At 38.2% G+C, this 19,438-nt stretch overlaps 1 protein-coding gene across 1 annotated transcript in view; it reads right to left on the bottom strand.

The window, feature by feature from the left end:
* Positions 1–299: 299 nt before the first annotated feature.
* LRRC49 (leucine rich repeat containing 49) overlaps positions 300–19,438 on the bottom strand; it is a 170,716-nt gene continuing 151,577 nt past the window's right edge. The window contains 2 exon segments of the mRNA XM_023753166.1: positions 300–919; positions 11,449–11,630. Of these exon segments, the coding sequence (XP_023608934.1) occupies positions 716–919; positions 11,449–11,630 (386 nt within the window). The 3' untranslated portion in view covers positions 300–715.

Genomic DNA, 19,438 nt, shown 5'->3' with positions numbered 1-19,438 from the left:
AAACACCTTTCAGAGAAGCCAAATTGAAACTGCATTTCATATTCACGAAGGATCCCTTAAGACAAAGCATTTTCTTTCTGCTGGTTTTGACTCATTTTCATATTTCCTGCCCCCAGTGGCCCTCGGATCTCCTGTGGTGTCCCGAGGGAATGCACCTAGATGAGGGCCTCTTCCCACCTGAGTGAAGAGAAGACTCCGACTCAGCTAAAGGGCAACTATACAAGAAAATGACAATTCTGAGGGAATAATGAGGCGAACATACTTTGTTTACTAATTTATTAATACGTTTAATAATAAACTTATACAAAATAACATATTTTTGGCTTTGAAATCATGACATAAAACAGGAAGGCAAATAATTGGAAATTATCGGCTGAAAGATGGTAGAAGCAACTCATGCTGAACCTGAGTAACACTCCAGCGGGCGGGCGGCAGCAGGGCGCACCAGCCCAGCAGGAGGGGAGCGCAGTGCTGCTCCCAGCCGAGCTGGCTCCGCACCTGCTCAGCTCCCTGCCGTGGTCTGGTCACCGCGTACAGGAAACTGGGCTTGCCTCTCTCTCCATTCCTTCTTTCCGTCCTGACTTGAGCTACGAGAATAGTGATGCATCCTAGTTTGTAGGATAGTGTTGTTGTTTTCTTAACTTGTTTGAACTACACGTTTTCGACCTTCAAGAACAAAAAACTGCTAAAATCAACTGTAACTATAAAGCCATTTCTATTTTTGGTCAGCTATCTGCTGTAGGCAAAGCTTCATGTAGGAATTTTTGTTGCGAGTTTCCAAGACTGCATCCCTAACAAGCTCGATGAACATCTGTGGCCAAAGCTTCTGCAAGGCCTCTTTTTTCATGCTGATCTCTGTGGCTTCCTTCACAAGGTCCTCTATGTAAATTTTGCAGAATTTCTTTTTTTCCTTTGTTTCCTGTTAAAAAAAGGAAAATCTGCACTGAGTCATAATTAACCCAAAAGCCAAAGCAACAATGAGCAGAACCAGAGAAACCTGAATACTTTCCTAGACAGTAACACCAGTCAGGGCAGCACTACCTGACAGAGCAGTAATCCTCTCCTGGACAGTCTGGGCACAGAGCTGTGCTTCAGGAAAGAGCAGTTGGGAGTGTCCGACTTCCCAGCCCGCTCCTACCTCCGTTGGACAATTCTGTGAGAGTTGCAGGCTTGATCCCCAGTGGGGGGCGTACAGGAGGCAGCCGATCAAGGATTCTCTCTCATCATTGATATTTCTATCTCTCTCTGCCTCTCTCTCCCTCCCTCTCTGAAATCAATAAAAAAATATATTTTTAAAAAAGTGTACAAGGAAGAAGAGGAAATATATACAAGTCTGGGATCCATAAGTTGGCCTTTGAAAGAAACAGTAGTAAGTCAGTCAGAGAAAGACAAATACCATATGATCTCACTTATATGTGGAACCTAATGAACAAAATAAACTGATGAACAAAATAGGAACAGAGGCATGGATGCATGGAAGAGACTGACAGCTGTCAGAGGGGAGGTGGGGAAACTGGATGAAAGAAGGTGAAGGGATTAGCCAAAGAACATATATGCATAACCCATGGACACAGACAGCAGTGTGGTGATGGCCAGAGGGAAGGGGGGTGCTGAGTAGGAGCTGGGGCTGGGTGGGGCAGGGCAAAGGCAGCAGAAAATGGGGACATCTATAATAGTGTAAATAATAAAGTTAATAAAAAAAAGAAAGGGGCACACACATACACACACACACAAAAAAAAGGAGGAAGAAATAGTGCTTTTTCTCAACTTCTGGGTCTGGCAGTCTACAATTGAAAAATCTTCAAAACACAATAGTGGAAGCTTTGGACCCAAGGATATTCGGGCACTGGGTCCCAGTTTCATCCCAGAGGCTGAAACAAAGCCATTTTGTTTAATGCAGGAATTTAACATTAATTTTGGATATTGATATTTTTGGGGAGTATAAAAGCATGATGATGGAAAGTGTCATAATATGTATGGAAAAATCAATGAAATAGACCAGGTGATCAGAATTATATGGGGAACAATTCACATTAATAAAGAAGGAAAGAAAGAGATGTTAATGAGACAATAGGTTTAACTACTTGAAAAACATCTACTGAAACCTTCAACTCAAAATGTTAAATTTATTTTTTTAAAATATATTTTATTGATTTTTTACAGAGAGGAAGGGAGAGAGATAGAGAGTTAGAAACATCGATGAGAGAGAAACATCGATCAGCTGCCTCCTGCACATCTCCTACTGGGGATGTGCCCGCAACCCGGGTACATGCCCCTGACCGGAATCGAACCTGGGACCCTTCAGTCCGCAGGCCGACGCTCTATCCACTGAGCCAAACCGGTTTCGGCCCAAAATGTTAAATTTAAAATATCAAAAGATATTGCCATTAAAATTACACTTACAACCCTGGTCATCTTTTCTCAATGGTTAGAGCATTGGCCCTCAGACTGAAGGGCTGCCAGTTTGATTCCCAGTCCAGGGGACCTATCTCGGTTGCAGGTTCCTCAGCCTGGGCAGGGGCCAGTGGGGGAGGCAACTAATTGATGTATCTCTCTCATGTTGATATTTTTCAATCTCCCCCTCTTTCCTCCCTTCCACTCTCTCTAGAAATTAATGAAAAAAAATATCCTTGGGTGATTTAAAAAATTACACTTACGAAGATTTATAATAAGAAGGAAAATACATTATAATGTTACATAGAAAAAATGCAAAATGAAATTTTGATAAAGGTTGGGTTATAAGAGTGTATGTATTTGTCAAAACTTAGAAATTATACACCTAAGACTTGTATTTCATTGTATATAAATTCTACCTCAAAAGAAGAAACTATATAAAATATTGAATATTAATGATATGCATGCTGAATTACTTAGAGAGAAGCATGCTAATGTCTGAAATTACATTTAAATAAATTTAAAATATAAGGTGGATTTTGATGGACAGATGATGGGGTAGATGCATAGATATGTGTCAAAGCAAGTACACTATACAGTACAATGTTAATAGTAGAATATAGGTTTGGGTGGATGGTTTACTGTAAATTTGTTCAACTTTGCTATACGTTTGAAATTTTCATTAAAAAGTTAGAAAAATATATAGAAAACTATTGCAAGAAAATCTATGGAAGTGTCATTAAGATAGTTTTTGTGTTGTGAGACCATGAATGTTTTTTACCTCTTTTTGTCTATTTCTCTTTCTTTTCCATATTTTTACAGCTTTAAAACAACAAAATATATTTTAATTTTTTTAAATATTGATTTTAGAGAGAGAGGGGAAGGAAGAGAGAAAGAAACATTGATGAGAGAGACACATCATCCTTTCTCCTGCATGCCCCATTCTGGGCACCGAGTCCAAAACCAGGACATGTGCCCTGACCAGGAATTGAACCAGTGACCTCTTGGTGCCTGGGACAATGCTCAACCAACTGAACTGCACCAGCTGGGAAAATATATTTTATATTCTTGATTATTAATGTAAGTTAACGATGAATCTCAATTGTCACTAACTTTCCCTAATAGAAGCACATTTTGGAAATTTTCTTATGACATAAGATTTTTCTAAATAATCACTCATCATTCAGGGGTCAACTTGATTTGATTTAGTTCATAGGCTAAAAACAACAGGCCACTGGTTGACTATCATAAAATATGTACAGATTTTGATGGGCGATAAACAAAAAATGGTTTCAGCTGGCAACTTCTCCGATGAACCTGATATCTCTAGCTCTGAAGTATAGTATGGGACTTAGTCACCTACACTAAGTTAGCTTGTTGATGAGAACAGCATTTAGCTGCTCTCTTTTAACACTCGGTAAATCTGGACTACACAGGGACTACCTACCAGGAAGAAAAACAAGTGTGAATCATCAGAGATTAATAACTGAAACGTACACTATTTCACAATGAGCAATGCATTGATACAAGTCCAAGACACAGAGCATATTTAGTGAATGCCTCTCTTGCAGATTTCTAAGTATCTTGGAACATGATTTTGAATTAAAAAAAAAAAAAAAGACAGCCCGGCAGATGTGGCTCAGCAGTTGAGCATTGACCCAGGAACCAAGAGGTTGCTGGTTTAATTTCCGGTCAGGGCACATGCCCGGGTTGTGGGCTTGATCCCCAGTAGTGGGCATACAGGAGGCAACTGATTGATGATATTTCTCTCTCATCGATGTTTCTATCTCTCCATCCCTCTCCCTTCCTCTCTCTCTAAAAATCAATAAAAACATATATTTTTTAAAAAGATAAAGTTCTAGTAATAGGGTAATTTAGGCATAACAAAAATTTAAAGAAGTTTTAGATGATGTATCTTGTTAAATAATTTATACATAATACAAATAGAAACAAACTTTTCATAATTGGCATAGTGCAATTTTTGGTGCTTTAAAGTTTTCTGCTATAGTTTCTTCCATTACTTCACAAACATGTTGATACAGAAATGTATCTGCTATAATAACCTAGTAACTGTGTTTGAAAGCATTTTCACCTCATCTCTTCTCTCCTCTAAGCCAATTACTCTGCATCTCCACGTAGTGCACTCTAAAACTCGCCAGGTGTCTGCCAGCACACCCCCTCTGCCCATCCAGAATGATCCTGCTAAGAAGCACATTAGCAATACCTCTCTTGTCATGACCCTTAAGGAGTTGTTGCTCTTTGAATAATGCTCTTCCCATTCTCAAATGCTTTCAGATACTTATGTTTTTCTATCCCACAATATCCCTGTGTGGTTCATAAAGCAAGTCCAATTTTATAAGTCCAATCCTGATGAGATGAATTATATACAATATTGTTTATATTATTTTATTGAACTAAAATGTTGTTGTCATGAAGATGGTTAGAGGGAAAAAGTAGGCCAGCAGTGGGATTTGTTATAAAGTGATTTTAACTATAATGATATTGTATTGGGATTTAATCCGTATCTCCATTTTATAAATAGGAAACTAAGGTCAATAGAAGTTGAGAAACTTGATCAGGATCAGACATCATCTACTACTATTTGCCTAGAGAAATCTCTAACCTAGTCCTTGAAGAAACTGCGGTCTAGTTGGAGAGATGGCCTAAGCATATAAAAAGCTAACTTAAAAAGATGAAACAGTAAGTGCTGAATGAGATACTGAGACAGCAGATACATCCAGTGTTCTGAGAAGAAAGCCCTTTTGCACTAGGTGGTCAAGCAGACTTCGGAGAGCGGCATGATACACTGTGAGTCCAAAGTCAGGAACCAGGGGTCTGAGTTCTGGAAGCAGCTCAGTCAGTAACTTACCATGTGATCCTGTTACCAGTTTGCCTCATCTGTCTAAGGACAGGATTGGATTCTAGAGTCCCTTTCAGCTCTCTGATTCGACATCCATCATGAATCTTTTTTAGAATGAATCAGGAGAATGGATGGGCAATTACCAACCGACAGAATTATGCATGTCATATGTATAATTGTACATGTCATATGTACAATGAAAGGGTCTGCCTACTCTCATTTGTGAGGAACTCATTTCAATGAACTCCCCCAGTATGTACAGAAGAGAGTGTGAGCACTTTATGCTATAGAGATTTAAAATTTTTTTCAAGAGGTGGAGAGGGAGAATATATGGTATACGTGAAGGAATTCTGGGTTGTGAGTCAAGAGAGAGTGATTAAGGGACTAGAGTAAGATCTATCAGTGGTAGAATCAGGGGCCCAAATCTAAGTCTCCTGGTGGCCTAATGTTCTTTTCCAAAATATTATGTGACTTCATATCATTCTTTTCCTTTGGTATTTCTCAAAACAGCAGTCAATGTTCCCTGTCTTTACTTCTTCTTGCTTATTTATGATCAAACTACTTTAATCAAGACTCTGCTTTTATGACTCCATTGAAACAATTTTTGTTACACACACACACACCCAAACCAAATAAACCCCAATGACCTTGATTGCCAAATTTATCAACATTTTTTTCTTTCTAGTTTGTGCCTTTGGTGTGTTAGAGAAAATCTTAGCTTACCCAACCAAGGTCATAAAGGTTTTTCTCCTTTTAAAAAGTGAGAACCTTTTTTTTTTTTTTTTTGCTTTTCATACTTGGATTTTTATTTAATCTGGATTTCATTTTTGCTGTATGGTATAAAGTACGGTCTCCTCAGTACCATTTATTATGCAGTCTGTCTACACTAGTCTGCAAAACCTGCTGTCTGTATAAAGATTCCCCATACGCATGGGATAATTCTGGTTCTATTTTGTGCACAGGCCTATTGTCTATTCCTACACTGCCTTCGTTACTATGCTGTATGATAATACTTGCTATCTGGTGAGGGAAGTTCTCCCACTTTTACTCTTGTGTTTTAGGTCTATCAGGTAATATTTTAAGAAACTGCTCTATCAGATAACTTTTATGATCAAATGGTGAATTTCCATAAATAACTCTGTCCACATTTTAATTAAAGCTGCCTTATAGTTATGGGTAGATTTAGGAAGAATTGACATTTTTATCATGTAAAAGTTTCTGTCCAGCCCAGCTGGCATGGCTCAATGGTTGAGGAAATCATGGTTCGATTCCCGGTCAGGGCACATGTCCGGGCTGCAGGCTCGATCCCCAGTGGGGGGTGGGCAGGAGGTAGCTGATCAATGATTCTCTTATCATTGATGCTTCTATCTCTCTCTCTTCTTTCCTCTCTGAAATCAATAAAAATATATTTTTTTAAAGTTTCAGTCCATGAACATTATCTATTTAATGCTTCTTCAGTGTCTTTCTATAAAATTTCACAATTTCATTGAAACCTCCATAAAGGACTTAAACGTATTTTATTATTCATGGCTACAATGTTTGTTTTTGTGGTAAATGGTACATTATTTGAAATTAGTTTTTGAATAAATAATACAACCTAGATTAAATAATTGACTCCTTTCCTAAAAGCTCTTTATAATTTAGGTAGATCGTTGCAAAGTATTTTTTGTCATTTATCTTTCCTTATTTTATCCCCCTGAAGGTCTTTCTCATCCTAATGATACACATTAATTTTCCATTTCTTGTATAATTTCTATGCTTTCATTATAAACTTTTAAATCTCTGATCCATTGCGAATTTATGCTGGTGTAAGACATAATGACCAAATCCTGTTACCCCCTCAGTTTCATAATTATTCTCAAATCACTTATTGGATAGCCCACCTATCCAGTTTGAGATTATTCTTTATCATATAATAAAGTCTCTTTTGTATTTAGATATATACTTGACTCTTCATTCTATTCCATTAGTCCATTCTTCATAACCACCTTGTTAGAACGGGTAAGACTTTATAAGAAGCCCTAACACCGAGCCGTGCGGGTCTTCTTCTTCAGAGTCTTTACGGCTGTTAGTTACCTTCCCAGATGTACTGCAGGATCAACGCACCTCAATGTAAAATGTTTGTATTTTTATTGGAATCACATTAAATTTTTAAATTAACTTAAGGAAAATTAGCATTTAACTTTAGGTCCTTCTTATCCAAAACGTGATAGGTTTTTTCATTTGCATAAATCTTTTGTGTACTTCATTAATGTTTTAAAGTGTACTTCAGATAGTTCTTGCATATTTATTAATTAGCTTCTTACTAGGTATTGTATCTTTTTGTGCTGTTACTGTGGGTCTTTCCTCCAATATATTTACTTTTTCGTTGTTATTTATATATATGGAAGCTGTTGATTCTTGCTCCATTACTGAATTTTCTTACAGTTTTTTATAGTTTCTCAATTAATTCTCTTGACATTCCCAGGTATTCAATAATATTTGAAAATAATAAATTCACTCTCTTCTTGTTAAGTTACCAATGGTTTCTTTCTCTGGTCTAACTGTATTATTTGCTTTGATAAATAATAATAATGGTTATATTGGACATTCTTGTCTTGATACTGACTTCAATAAAGCATTGGTGTTTATCGCTGTGCACAGATCACCTCAAACTTGGTGGCTCAAAACAACACAAATCTATTATCTCACAAGTTTCCATGCGTCAGTCCAGGCATGACTGAGCTTGAGGCCCTGCTCAGGACGTCACAAGGAGTTGGCCAGGCTGTGTTCTTTTCTGAAGCTTGGAGTCCTCTTCTAAGCTCAAGTAGTCGTGGCAGAATTCACGTCCTTCCAGTTGTTGTACTGAAGTCTTATTTTCTTGCTGGCTGTCAGTAGGCAGCTGCTCTCTAGAAGCTTCTCACAGTTCTTTTCCATGTGACCTTCTCAAAATATGGGGGCTTATTACTTTAAGGCCTGTAGGAGAATCTCTCAGGGAAATCTTGAATCCCTTTTTAAATGATTGCCTGATTGCCTGATTAGGTCAGGATCATCTATTTTTATTAACTCAAGGTCAACTAATTAGGGATCTTAATTATATCTGCACAATTCCCTTATCCTTGCCATATTCCACTGGTCAGAAGCAAGTCAGAGGTTTTACCTGCACTCAGGGGAGGATATAATCTAAGAGTGTGAATGCCAGGGGCTGGGAATCGTGGAGGCCCTCTCAGTCAGAATTCTGCTTCCACTAATGGGAATGTTCCTAGAGCTTCCCCACCATGCATGATGTTTACTATCCAATTTCTAGTTCTTCTATCTATCTAAAGAAAACTTAGTGGGGGATGGGTAAGAAATCAACCGAAGGACTTGTATGCATGCATACGAGCATAACCAATGGACACAAGACACTGGGGGCATGGGAGGCTAGGGGAGGGTCAAGGGGAGAAAAAAAAAGGAAACATATATAATACTCTTTGTAATACTTTAAGCAATAAAACAATTTTTAAAAAAAGAAAGAAAACTTAGAATGGGTGTTCAATTATGTGAAATGCCTTTTCAATACCTACAGAAATCATCACAATTTTTCACTTTCAATCTATTAATTTGCTAACATTGCACTTGGCTATAGTGTTTGTTATTCATTTAATGTTCTGCTGTATTCTGAGTGATAACATTTTAAAAGGATTTTTGCAACATTAATATTCTTAGGTACCTGGTCTGGCTTTTCTTTTTCTGTGCAATCCTGACATAACATTTGAAATCAATGTTATCCTGGCAACCTTAAAAAAATGTAAAGATGTTCTTTATTTTTCAGTGCTTTTGAACAATTTAAAAATCACTGGAATTGTCTGCTTCTTAAACAGTTGGTAGATTACTCTATGAAACTGTCCTTGTTTTGAATACAGATCTTTCATATTTTTTCTAAATGTCTTTTATAGAAATTGTACTAATTTTTCACTCATTAAAACAACTGCTTTCCGGAAGAGAAGGACTCGTAATCCTGACAGCTTGGCTTTCATTTTCCTTTTTTGACACAATCAGGAAGCCCCTGATGGCCAAAGGATTACATTCAGTCTCTTTCACGCAGCCCTCCTACTTCCTTTCAGGCTCATCTTTTAATCATCTTCCTCAGTCTGTGCTTCAACAACACTAAACTGCTTCTAGTTCCTGGCCCTTTCCTTGTCTTCCTATACTTCTACGCCTTTTATTCCCACTGTTCTCTTTGCCAGCCTTGCCCTTCCCTTTGGTATGTAGTTATTTTACCCTTTAAGACTGACACCAGGAAGCTCCTTCTTTAGAAAGCCTTCTTTGACCTGGGTCAGCAATCCCTCCTGCACTCTCTTGATATATTGATTTGTTATTATCCCTGTGTATGTCCATCTCCTCTATTAGAATGTAAGATCCATGAGGCTAATACAGGAACTTTTTATAGCCCAAGTATTACATGTGATAGGTGCTCAACATATGATTTTTGAATGAGCAAAAGTATAAATGTAGATAAAATTAAAATGAAGATTAGCTAAGTATTTGAAGAATTTTCTTAAGAAAGGGACTTGTTCTCTTTTTGACACAAAGCAGTACTAGAATCATTAAAGTTATTAGCTTAATTTGGGTAAGAATTTCTTCATAGTTAGAGTTGTTCAGTGATATACAGCTACATCATGAAGCAGTGACCTTTCTTGCACTAGAAGAATTGAAAGTAGAATCTGAACATCTTTTAGGAAGCTATAAAAATATTGTTACACAGTACATTGAGTTTTCAGGTGATTTTCAAGCTATGATCCACAGAGCCCTATGGGTTCCAAAGAGATGCTTGAGGATTGGGGTGAAATGCGGGGAAAGGAAAAGAATAGAAGATCCAATCAAATGAAGCTCTGAACCCCCTACTTTCCCTCTGCAACAACAGCAGCTCTGCTGTCTTGCTTTGTTTTGACATAGTGGGTTTTCAGCTGCAATACGGTTTGAATAAAGAGTCCCATAGCTGTTAAAAAACACACACATTTGAAAACTACTAGCCTATTTCACTTCAAATTTTATATATCTATGATACCTATTCTATATCTATATCTAGATTTAGATCTAGATGATGTATCGATGTATGTAATTTTATATATAGTGCCTTGCACATAAGTCATAGGTGCTCAATCAATGCTACCTGATCTTTTTCTCTTATTCTTTTGCCCATTAGTTCCCTCAAAATCTCTTGTAGAATCAATTTAACATTCTATTGTTAACTAGATGACTTGTTTCCTCAGTTTTTTTATGAGCTCCATCAAGGCAGAAACTGCATGCTTTTCTTTGTTGTAGCTCATGTAGCACCCTAACATGCATTCCCCCAATAAACCTCTGAACTCTTTGCCTTTGTAGTTACAGCGAAAACAGAACAGGTCAAAATTATATTATATGATTAAGAATACAGAAGTTCTTTGGTTGAAGCATTACCAATGGACACAACACTAGGGGGGTGAGGGCATGTGCCAGGGGGTGGGAGTGGACAGGGAGAGTTCAATGGAGGAAAAAAATATATTGTAATAGCTATGTCCAGGCCAGGGGGGTACCTCTGTAAAATATGTGATTATCTAAACACACACACACACACACACACACACACACACACACACACACACAAATACAGAAGTTAATCGTGTAGAAGATTGAAAGAAGTGAATTAAAACACCTAGGACTCAATCAAAGGGAACAGAAATGTGTCCCCTGCCAGTCTGGCATGGGCTAGTTAAGTATTCACAGCAAGCCCTATATCCCTTTTCTTTTAAGTAAGACCTTTGGTCCTACTTTGGTCTAGATTTTTGATACAGATTTATTTCTTTTTTTGTTTGTCTATTAAATTTATTGGGGCGACATTGGTCAATATGAACATATAGGTTTCAGGTGTAGGTCTCTATGTTATAAGATCTGTATATTGCACTGTGTGACCACCACCCAAAGTCAAATATTCTCTAGTCACCATTCAAATTTCTTTTGAAGATTCTTTTTCTGCATAAATAAAGATATTGGAAATATGGGCTCCACTTCTTCCTAATGCCATGGTGCCTACTTTCCCCACCTCTGTATATTTAAGGCTGGCTAACATTCCAGACAGTAACAACACTAAAGGGTTATCTTGACTGTTTGAGGGAGAAATGTACAACCTCCAAGTCCTAAGCCATGTGATATATACCCAGGCACTAGATTCCAAAAATCAATGGTAGTTTTACCTCTAGCTTTTCATTATAAAAGTCTCTTGTGGTATAATTTAGCATAGCACGATTTGTATTTTCTCCTACAAATCTTTTGCTATCATTATTTTCTTCATTAACAACACCATGTTTTCTCCCCTTGGTTTCTTGTAGATAGCGGAATTGCTTCTTCCTGCAGAAAGACAGTAGAGAGATATAGAGTTACTTAACAGGTGTATTAACATATGTCCATTTTTTTGTTGTTGATTTTAGAGGGGAATGTATACTCTTTTGAATGTTTTATGAGATTGAGTTAATTATTTCTTTGAGCTCAGTTCAGTACTCCAATCTTTCTACTAATTAAGTTATTCAACACAAATTCTTGTTTCATAACTACCAATCATCAATATAAACATGTCTCAAGCATTTCTAAAGTGAAAAAGACTCGACATTAAAAAAAATCAATACAAAAATTAAGTAATCACAGAGCACAAAACAACCCAATTAAAGATGTAGTAGACCAAACTTTCAAAGTCTTTATATTCCATAAAACATGTTAGTTACCCTCTTATAAAGCACACAAATACCTCATCATCCCACTATGAAGCTCAGTAGTATTATAAATAGCTAGAATATGAAATGGGATACTGGTTTAAGTTCAGACAAAATCAAAACAAAAACTTCCAACTATTAGCATATCAGTTCCAGATCTCAGTAGGAGGTAAATAATGAGAGAGGAGCCTCAATTGATTAAGAAGAAGAACATAAATGGTGCTCATAGTATCACTTACAGACCCATAAACCTAATCCAGAGGACTCCAACTCATCCTCCATGAAAGTTGCTTCTGGTTTCCACCACTTGCAGTGGTTCTCAACCTTCCTAATGCCGCGACCCTTTAATACAGTTCCTCATGTTGTGGTGACCCCCAACCATAAAATTATTTTTGTTGCTACTTCATAACTGTAATTTTGCTACTGTTATGAATCATAATGTAAATATCTGATATGCAGGATGTATTTTCAGGGGTCGCGACCCACAGGTTGAGAACCACTGATAGAGTGCCTATACATGAAGTGGTATTACTACTTTACTGTTAACTTAAGACTGGGAGCAGAAGAAAAATATTTGTTTTAAAATTTCTTCCATTTTCAATTTAAAAGTGTATGACAAACATTTGAGAAATGGTAAGGAATACAAATTTTTGAATAGTATAAAGAAATAGATAAAATCACTCATAAATCTATAGCACATAAATATATATATAAATCTATAACATTGTTCACATTTGACATATTTCTTTTTAGGCCTTTTCTATAAATTTTTGTAAAATGTTAAAATCATGCTAAACATCTTATTTTGTACACTGTTTTTCACTTAATGCTATACAATAAATTTTTTCCATGTCATTAAAAATTAATAATTTTGCCCTGGTCTGTGTGGCTCAGTTGGTTGGAGCATCGTCCCATGCACGGAAGGGTCGCAGATTCGATTTCCAGTTAGGGCACATACCCCGGTTGCAGGTTCAATTCCCAGTAGGGCGCGTACTGGAGGCAACCGATGAATGTTTCTCTCTCACATAGATGTTTATCTCTTTCTCTCTCCCTCACCCACTCTCCCTTCCTCTCTCTCTAAACATATTTTTAAAATTTAATAATTTTAATGAATATATAAAAATCAATTATTATGTAGAACACAATTTACCTAATAAATCATTTTTATTGGATATTTAGATAGTATAATACTCTCACTTTTATAATGAAAAAAGGTCTTTATCTGCATTTATTTTCTTTATTAATTTTTAATTACAAGAGCAATGTTAACATAGATTTTATATCACTTTTATTAGTCTTTTCAAATGATCAACTTTTCATTAATTCTGTTTTTAATGTCATTATTTCTTTTCTTTAACTCTTCAGAATTATTTTGCTGTTCTCTAATTTCTTTAGATACAATGTTTAGCTCATTCATTTTCAGGCTTTATTCTTTCCTATTACATTCATTTCAGGGCTAAAATGTCCTCAGTTAGCACCAGGGTAACTTGATCCCACAAGTTTTGAAATATTGTATTTTTATTATATTTCATTTCAAAGTAGTTTCAAATTTCCATTATGAAACTGTCTTTAAATGTGGGTTATTTAGAAGTGTTCCTTAATTTGAATCTGTTGACTTTTGCTTTACAAATAGTATTTGGTTAATTTTTATAAATATTCCATGTAAGCTTGAAAATAATGTACAATCTACAGTTGTTCAGGGCAACGTTCTCTAAATGTCCATTAAGTTAAATTGTAAATCATGTTGTTCAACTATTTCATTTTTTTCTATTAATTGCACAGAGGTATATGAAACCTTCTCAAAGTAATGTGGATTTGCAGTGCTGTCAACTTTTGGCTTAGAAATTTTTAAGGCTATGCTGATGGATGCATACAGATTAAATTAGCAGATTTATCATTATATTCCTGGTGAACTGAACCTATTATTTTGAAATGGTCCTCTTTATATTTCTATTTTTGCTTTTAATCTTAGTCTATTTAGTCTTCAATGGCTATTCTGTTTTTATGCTGGTTAGTATTGGTGTTGTTTATGTTTCCCACTTTTTTACTTTCAAACTTTATATAACCTTATGTTTCAGACATGTCTCCTGTAATAACATATAATTGAACTTCACTTTTTTATTCAGTTTCACAATCTCTGGCTTTTAACCAGTACATCTAGTACATATGCATTTTATCACTGAGGTGGATTGGTTATACTGATGGTCATAATAGCTTCCTTGAATGCATGCCCTTTACAATGTGATTCTGCAGCTTGGTAAAGTCTACCTCCAAGTCCCTTAAATTTTGCTCTGTGAGTTGCTTTGACCAATAGAATGTGGAAAATATCAGTGTATCAGTTCTTAACCTAGGCCTCAAGAGGTCTTATATGTTTCCACTCTCTCTTCAGACTTTGCCTCTGCCATAACAACAAATCATGTGGAGCAGAGATTTCAGCAGTATGACAGACCATGTGAGCAGAGACAAGTTGTCCCAGTTAAGGGCCTTCTTAGACCAGCATATAGTCAGCCAACCCCAAACAAATGATAGAGCCAGGCTAGATCAGCTGTGGTGCCTGCCCAAACCACAGGGGACTATAGATGCACGAGGAACCTGGCTGAGAGCAGAAGAACCACCCAGCTGACCTGGAGACTGCGGGGAGGGGAAAGGAGGGGAGATGTGTTTTGTTTTAAGCCACTGATTTTTGGTACAAATGTAAGTGCTAATATAGTAGTATTCAGATTAGATTTGACATTTTCTTTCCTATTTGACTCACATGTCCCATACTTTTTTATTTTTCTTGTGCCCATCTTCCCACCCCTATCCTTACTAGTCTGGAAGCTATATATTCTTTTATTCTTTGGTTACCACAGAAGCTACAATATGCACTCTTAAAGTACTGACATCTAAAGTTAATTACTGTATCTCCATCCTACGCAATACAAGAATCTAGAATACTATATCTCCATTAACTCTTTCCTAATATATACTACTGTTATAGTGATATCACTATATATATATCACTAGTTTTTTAAAAATAATAATTTCTTGATTTTTAGAAAGGGAGAGAAACATCAATGTGAGAGGGAAACATTGATTGGCTGCCTCCTTCACATGCCACAATGGGGATCAAGCCCACAACTGGGCATGTGCCCTTACGAGGAATCAAACCAGCAACCTTTTGGTTACACCAGCCAGGGTTATTTCTATATTTTAAAACTCCACTATAAATTGTTATTGTTGCTTTACACAGTTAATATTCATTTAGCTTTATCCTACAAATTTAATACTTCCCTTGTTCTTCTTAAACATAGGACCTACTATCTGGGACCAACAAGCTTTATTATTTTTGTTTGTTTGATTACTGGTTGTTGTTTTGTTTGTTTGTTTGTTTTTTAATCCTCACCTGAGGATGTTTGTTTTTTAATCCTCACCTGAGGATATTTTTCAATTGATTTTTAGAGAGAGTGGAAGAGAGAGGGAAAGACAGACTGAAATATCAGTGTGAGAGAAACACATCAATTGGTTGCTTCCTGCACAAGCCCTGACCAGGACCTGGGTAGGGGAGGAGCCTGCAACCAAGGTACGTGCCCTTGACCAGAATCAAACCCGGGACCCTTTGGTCCGCAGGCTAACACTCTATCCACTGAGCCAAACCGGCTAGGGCAGTTGTTGGCAAACTGCGGCTCGCGAGTCACATGCGGCTCTTTGGCCCCTTGAGTGTGGCTCTTCCACAAAATACCACATGTGGGCGCGCATGTACAGTGCGATTGAAACTTCATGGCCCATGCGCAGAAGTCGGTTTTCAGCCTGGGCGAGTCTATTTTGAAGAAGTGGCATTAGAAGAAGTGGGGGGTGTCAGTTGGTCAGGCGACAGGATACGCAGCGCAGGGGAGGTGCGCGCGATTCATGCACGAGTTGAGGATGGGAGAGTTGGAAGGGGTTGACCTCAGTGAACGTACCTCAATCAGATTGAGGATGTTTTTAGCAAAGGCCAGCTTAAGAATACCCTAATCTACACTAATAAAAGACAAACATGCAAATTGACCATACCTTTGCTACACCTTAAGCCACGCCCACCAGCCAAACAGAGCGACTATATGCAAATTAACCCAACCAAGATGGCGGCCGGCAGCCACGGAGCTGGAGCAAGCAGGAGGCTTGATTGCCCCAAATGATGGAGGAAGCCAAGCTTCCCGCCTGCTCCGGCCAGCTCTGAGCTCCACTCAAAGCAACAAAGTTTCAATTATAGAAGATAAATAAACCCCAGATACCTGCTTTCAGCCGGCCGTGGCCACGGAGCTCTAGCGAGCAGGAGTGGGTTGCCCCTGGCGATGAAGGAAGCCAAGCTTCCCTCCTGCCCGCCCTGACCGGCTCTGAGCTCCTCTCAAGGCTACAAAGTTTCAATTATAGAAGGTAAATAAATCCCAGAATTAAAAAAAAAAGAAAAAAAGGAGAGGCTGGGAGCTTCCGTTGCCCGGGGAGTTTTGGCCAGCCTGAAAACGGCCCTCAGCCCCTCACCCAGACTGGCCAGGCACTCCAGTGGGGACCCCCCCACCCCTAAAGGGGGTGTGGCCAGCCTGAAAACAGTCATCAGCCCCTCACCCAGGCTGGCCAAACCTCCATGGGGTGAGGGTCCCCACTGAGGGGGGGCTTGACCAGCCTGCAAACAGCCATCAGCCCCTCAACCAGGCTGGCCAGGCACCCCAGCGGGACCCCCACCCTGATCCAGGACACCCTTCAGGGCAAACCAGCCGGCCCCCTCCCATGCACCAGGCTTCTATCCTATATAATAAAAGGGTAATAGGCAAACTGACCCTAACAGCAGAACGACTGGGAATGACTGGTCACTAGGACACACACTGACCACCAGGGGGCAGATGCTCAATGCAGGAGCTGCTCCCTGGTGGTCAGTGCGCTCCCACAGGGGGAGCTCTGCTCAGCCACAAGCCAGGCTGATGGCTGCCAGTACAGCGGTGGTGGTGGGAGCCTCTCCTGCCTCCTCAGCAGCGCTTAAGCTGGCCTTTGTGAGAGGGATGTCTGAATTCGGACATCCCCCAAGGGGTTCCAGATTGGAGAGGGTGCAGGCCAGGCTGAGGGACCCACCCCCTGTGCATGAATTTCATGCACTGGGCCTCTAGTTAAAAATAATAACACAACAATAAACTCTGTTTTGTGTACTCACAACTATAAACCTAATTTTGTCCCAACCTGTATATTTATTTGATAAAATGTGTTAACTGAGTTATTCAAATCCTCATTATTCTTTTTTATTTTGGTTTATTTGATCTACTGATCAAACAGATTAATATTTACCACAATAACTGAGACTTGAACAGTGTATACTTGAATTTCTCTTTCTTTTTTGGTAATATATTTTTTATTGATTTCGGAGATGAAAAGAGAGGGAGAGAGAGATAGAAATACCAATGATGAGAGAGTACCACTGATCGGTTACTTCCTGCATGGTCCCTACTGGCAATCGAGTCCACAACCCAGGCATATGCCCTGAGTGGGAATTGAATTGTGACCTACTGCTTCATAAGTATATGCTCAATCACTGAGCCACACTGGCCAGGCTATACTTGTATTTCTTAATATTTAGAAGCTGTTATCTTTGTTAAATTAAGTTTAACATTATTATCTTTTTTGGTGGATTATAGTTTTGGTGTCATGAATTCTATTATCACTAATATTAATATCCCTGTATTTGTTTGTTGTTGTGGTCAGCATTTGCTTGTTATGTATTTTTAATTCCTTTATTTCAATCTTTATATATTGCTTTCTTTAGGGGTATCTCTCAAAAACAACATGTAACTCAATTTTTAATCCAATCTGAGAGCCACTATCTATCAATAGGATAATTTCATTCATCAATATTTATTGTGATAACTGACATTTTCCTGTTTTAATTCCTTTCCTGCTTTTTGTTGATCAGTGTTTTTTTTTTCTTTTAGTGATTTAGAAATGATACATCTTTTGTTTTTCTAATGATAGCCCTGAAAAATTTAAAACACACAGTTAAACACATATTTTTCCATCTATTTCTGGTGTTAATTAATACCTATTATTTCTCCTAAGCAGGGAAAGAAACCTGACAAGTTTAAGTTCCTTTTGCTTAGAATTTTCTTGGATTTTAATCCTCAGGTTTTTTTACATCATGCATTAATATTTTTAGACAACTATAATTTTTACTGGTTTCTTTCCCTATCATTTCTTAAATTCATTGCTTCCTATTTGTTGCATTCACTGTCAATTTTGTAGCCTTATCTCCCTCAGTATTTGTTTCTCAGAGTGGTTCTATAGGTTTTCAATGGGATTTTGATCCCACCAATTAGATACACTTGGATTAAGATCTGAAATCAGAACTGAGCTAAGTGGGGAAGTACAGGTAGCACATAAGATACCTGTTTTGTTGGTGTAAATTACATCAGGGGTTCTGGGGCAGGGAGTGGGAAACCTCCTGATTCCCAGTGTAATTCAAATGGTGTGATCCTGGAACCCACAGCTGGGACGACAGTCTCCTGATCACCCAGCTCCCTGATTGTAGCAAAGGTGGCAGTTCCCTTGGTGGGCTGGCCCAGTCTAGAGACTGTTTCTCCAACCCTTGTAATGATTTTGTAGACAACTAATTCCTTTTATATGAATCATTTTCTACTTACTCTAGTCAGAGTGAATTCTCTTATAACTGAATCATGACTGGCAGACCATCCTTGACTTTTCTCCATCCATCTATGCCACATCCTGTCAGTGAGTGTATTCAGTCAGATACATCTCTTCTAAGTATTTTTCAAATTATCCTCTTCTCCAGCCTCACTGTCTTAGTTCAGGCCGTCGTAATCTCTCTCCAGGACTATATACTAGCCTCTTTATTGGTCTCCATTCCTTCCATCCATGTCTGCTCAAATAGCAGCCTTTCTAGAACATAAATCTAACCAAACGATTGTTGGGCTTAATTACAAAGCACAAGTTTTCACTTTTGTTTTGTATGGACTGCAAGGCTCCTCAAAATCAGACCATAGTCGATCTTTCTAGCTTCATTTCCTATCACTATTCACAATCATCCCATGCTCCAATTATACTGAACTATCTCCAATTCCTTGTGCCTCTGCAGATCTCTTTCCAGCATAACCTCTATCTGAAATACTCCTACTGATTCTTAAAAAACTAGGTAAGATGTTACCTCTTTTGTGACACCTTCCCTAATGTTCTTCCAAAATGCTGTTAGTCTCTCCTATGCTCCCATGGACCTCTTACAGCACCTGAAATATCTATATATATAAAAGCCAAGTGACTGGAACTATGGAACAATAAAACGACTGGAACGACCGGTCGCTATGACGCGCACTGTGGCGCGATCTTTCTAGCTTCATTTCCTATCACTATTCACAATCATTCCATGCTCCTCCCCAACCTTCTGTGGCCCCTCCCCCCAGCCGGCCCCACCCTTGATTGGCTCACCCACCCCCATTGGGGGCGGGGCCCGCTGGCCAACCTC

This window comes from Myotis lucifugus, unplaced genomic scaffold (assembly GCF_000147115.1).
Source record: "Myotis lucifugus unplaced genomic scaffold, Myoluc2.0 scaffold_41, whole genome shotgun sequence".
In the NCBI taxonomy this organism is placed as follows: Eukaryota; Metazoa; Chordata; class Mammalia; order Chiroptera; family Vespertilionidae; genus Myotis; species Myotis lucifugus.
The sequence above is the reverse complement of the archived record's forward strand: the minus strand, read 5'-3'. Positions and strand labels throughout refer to the sequence as shown.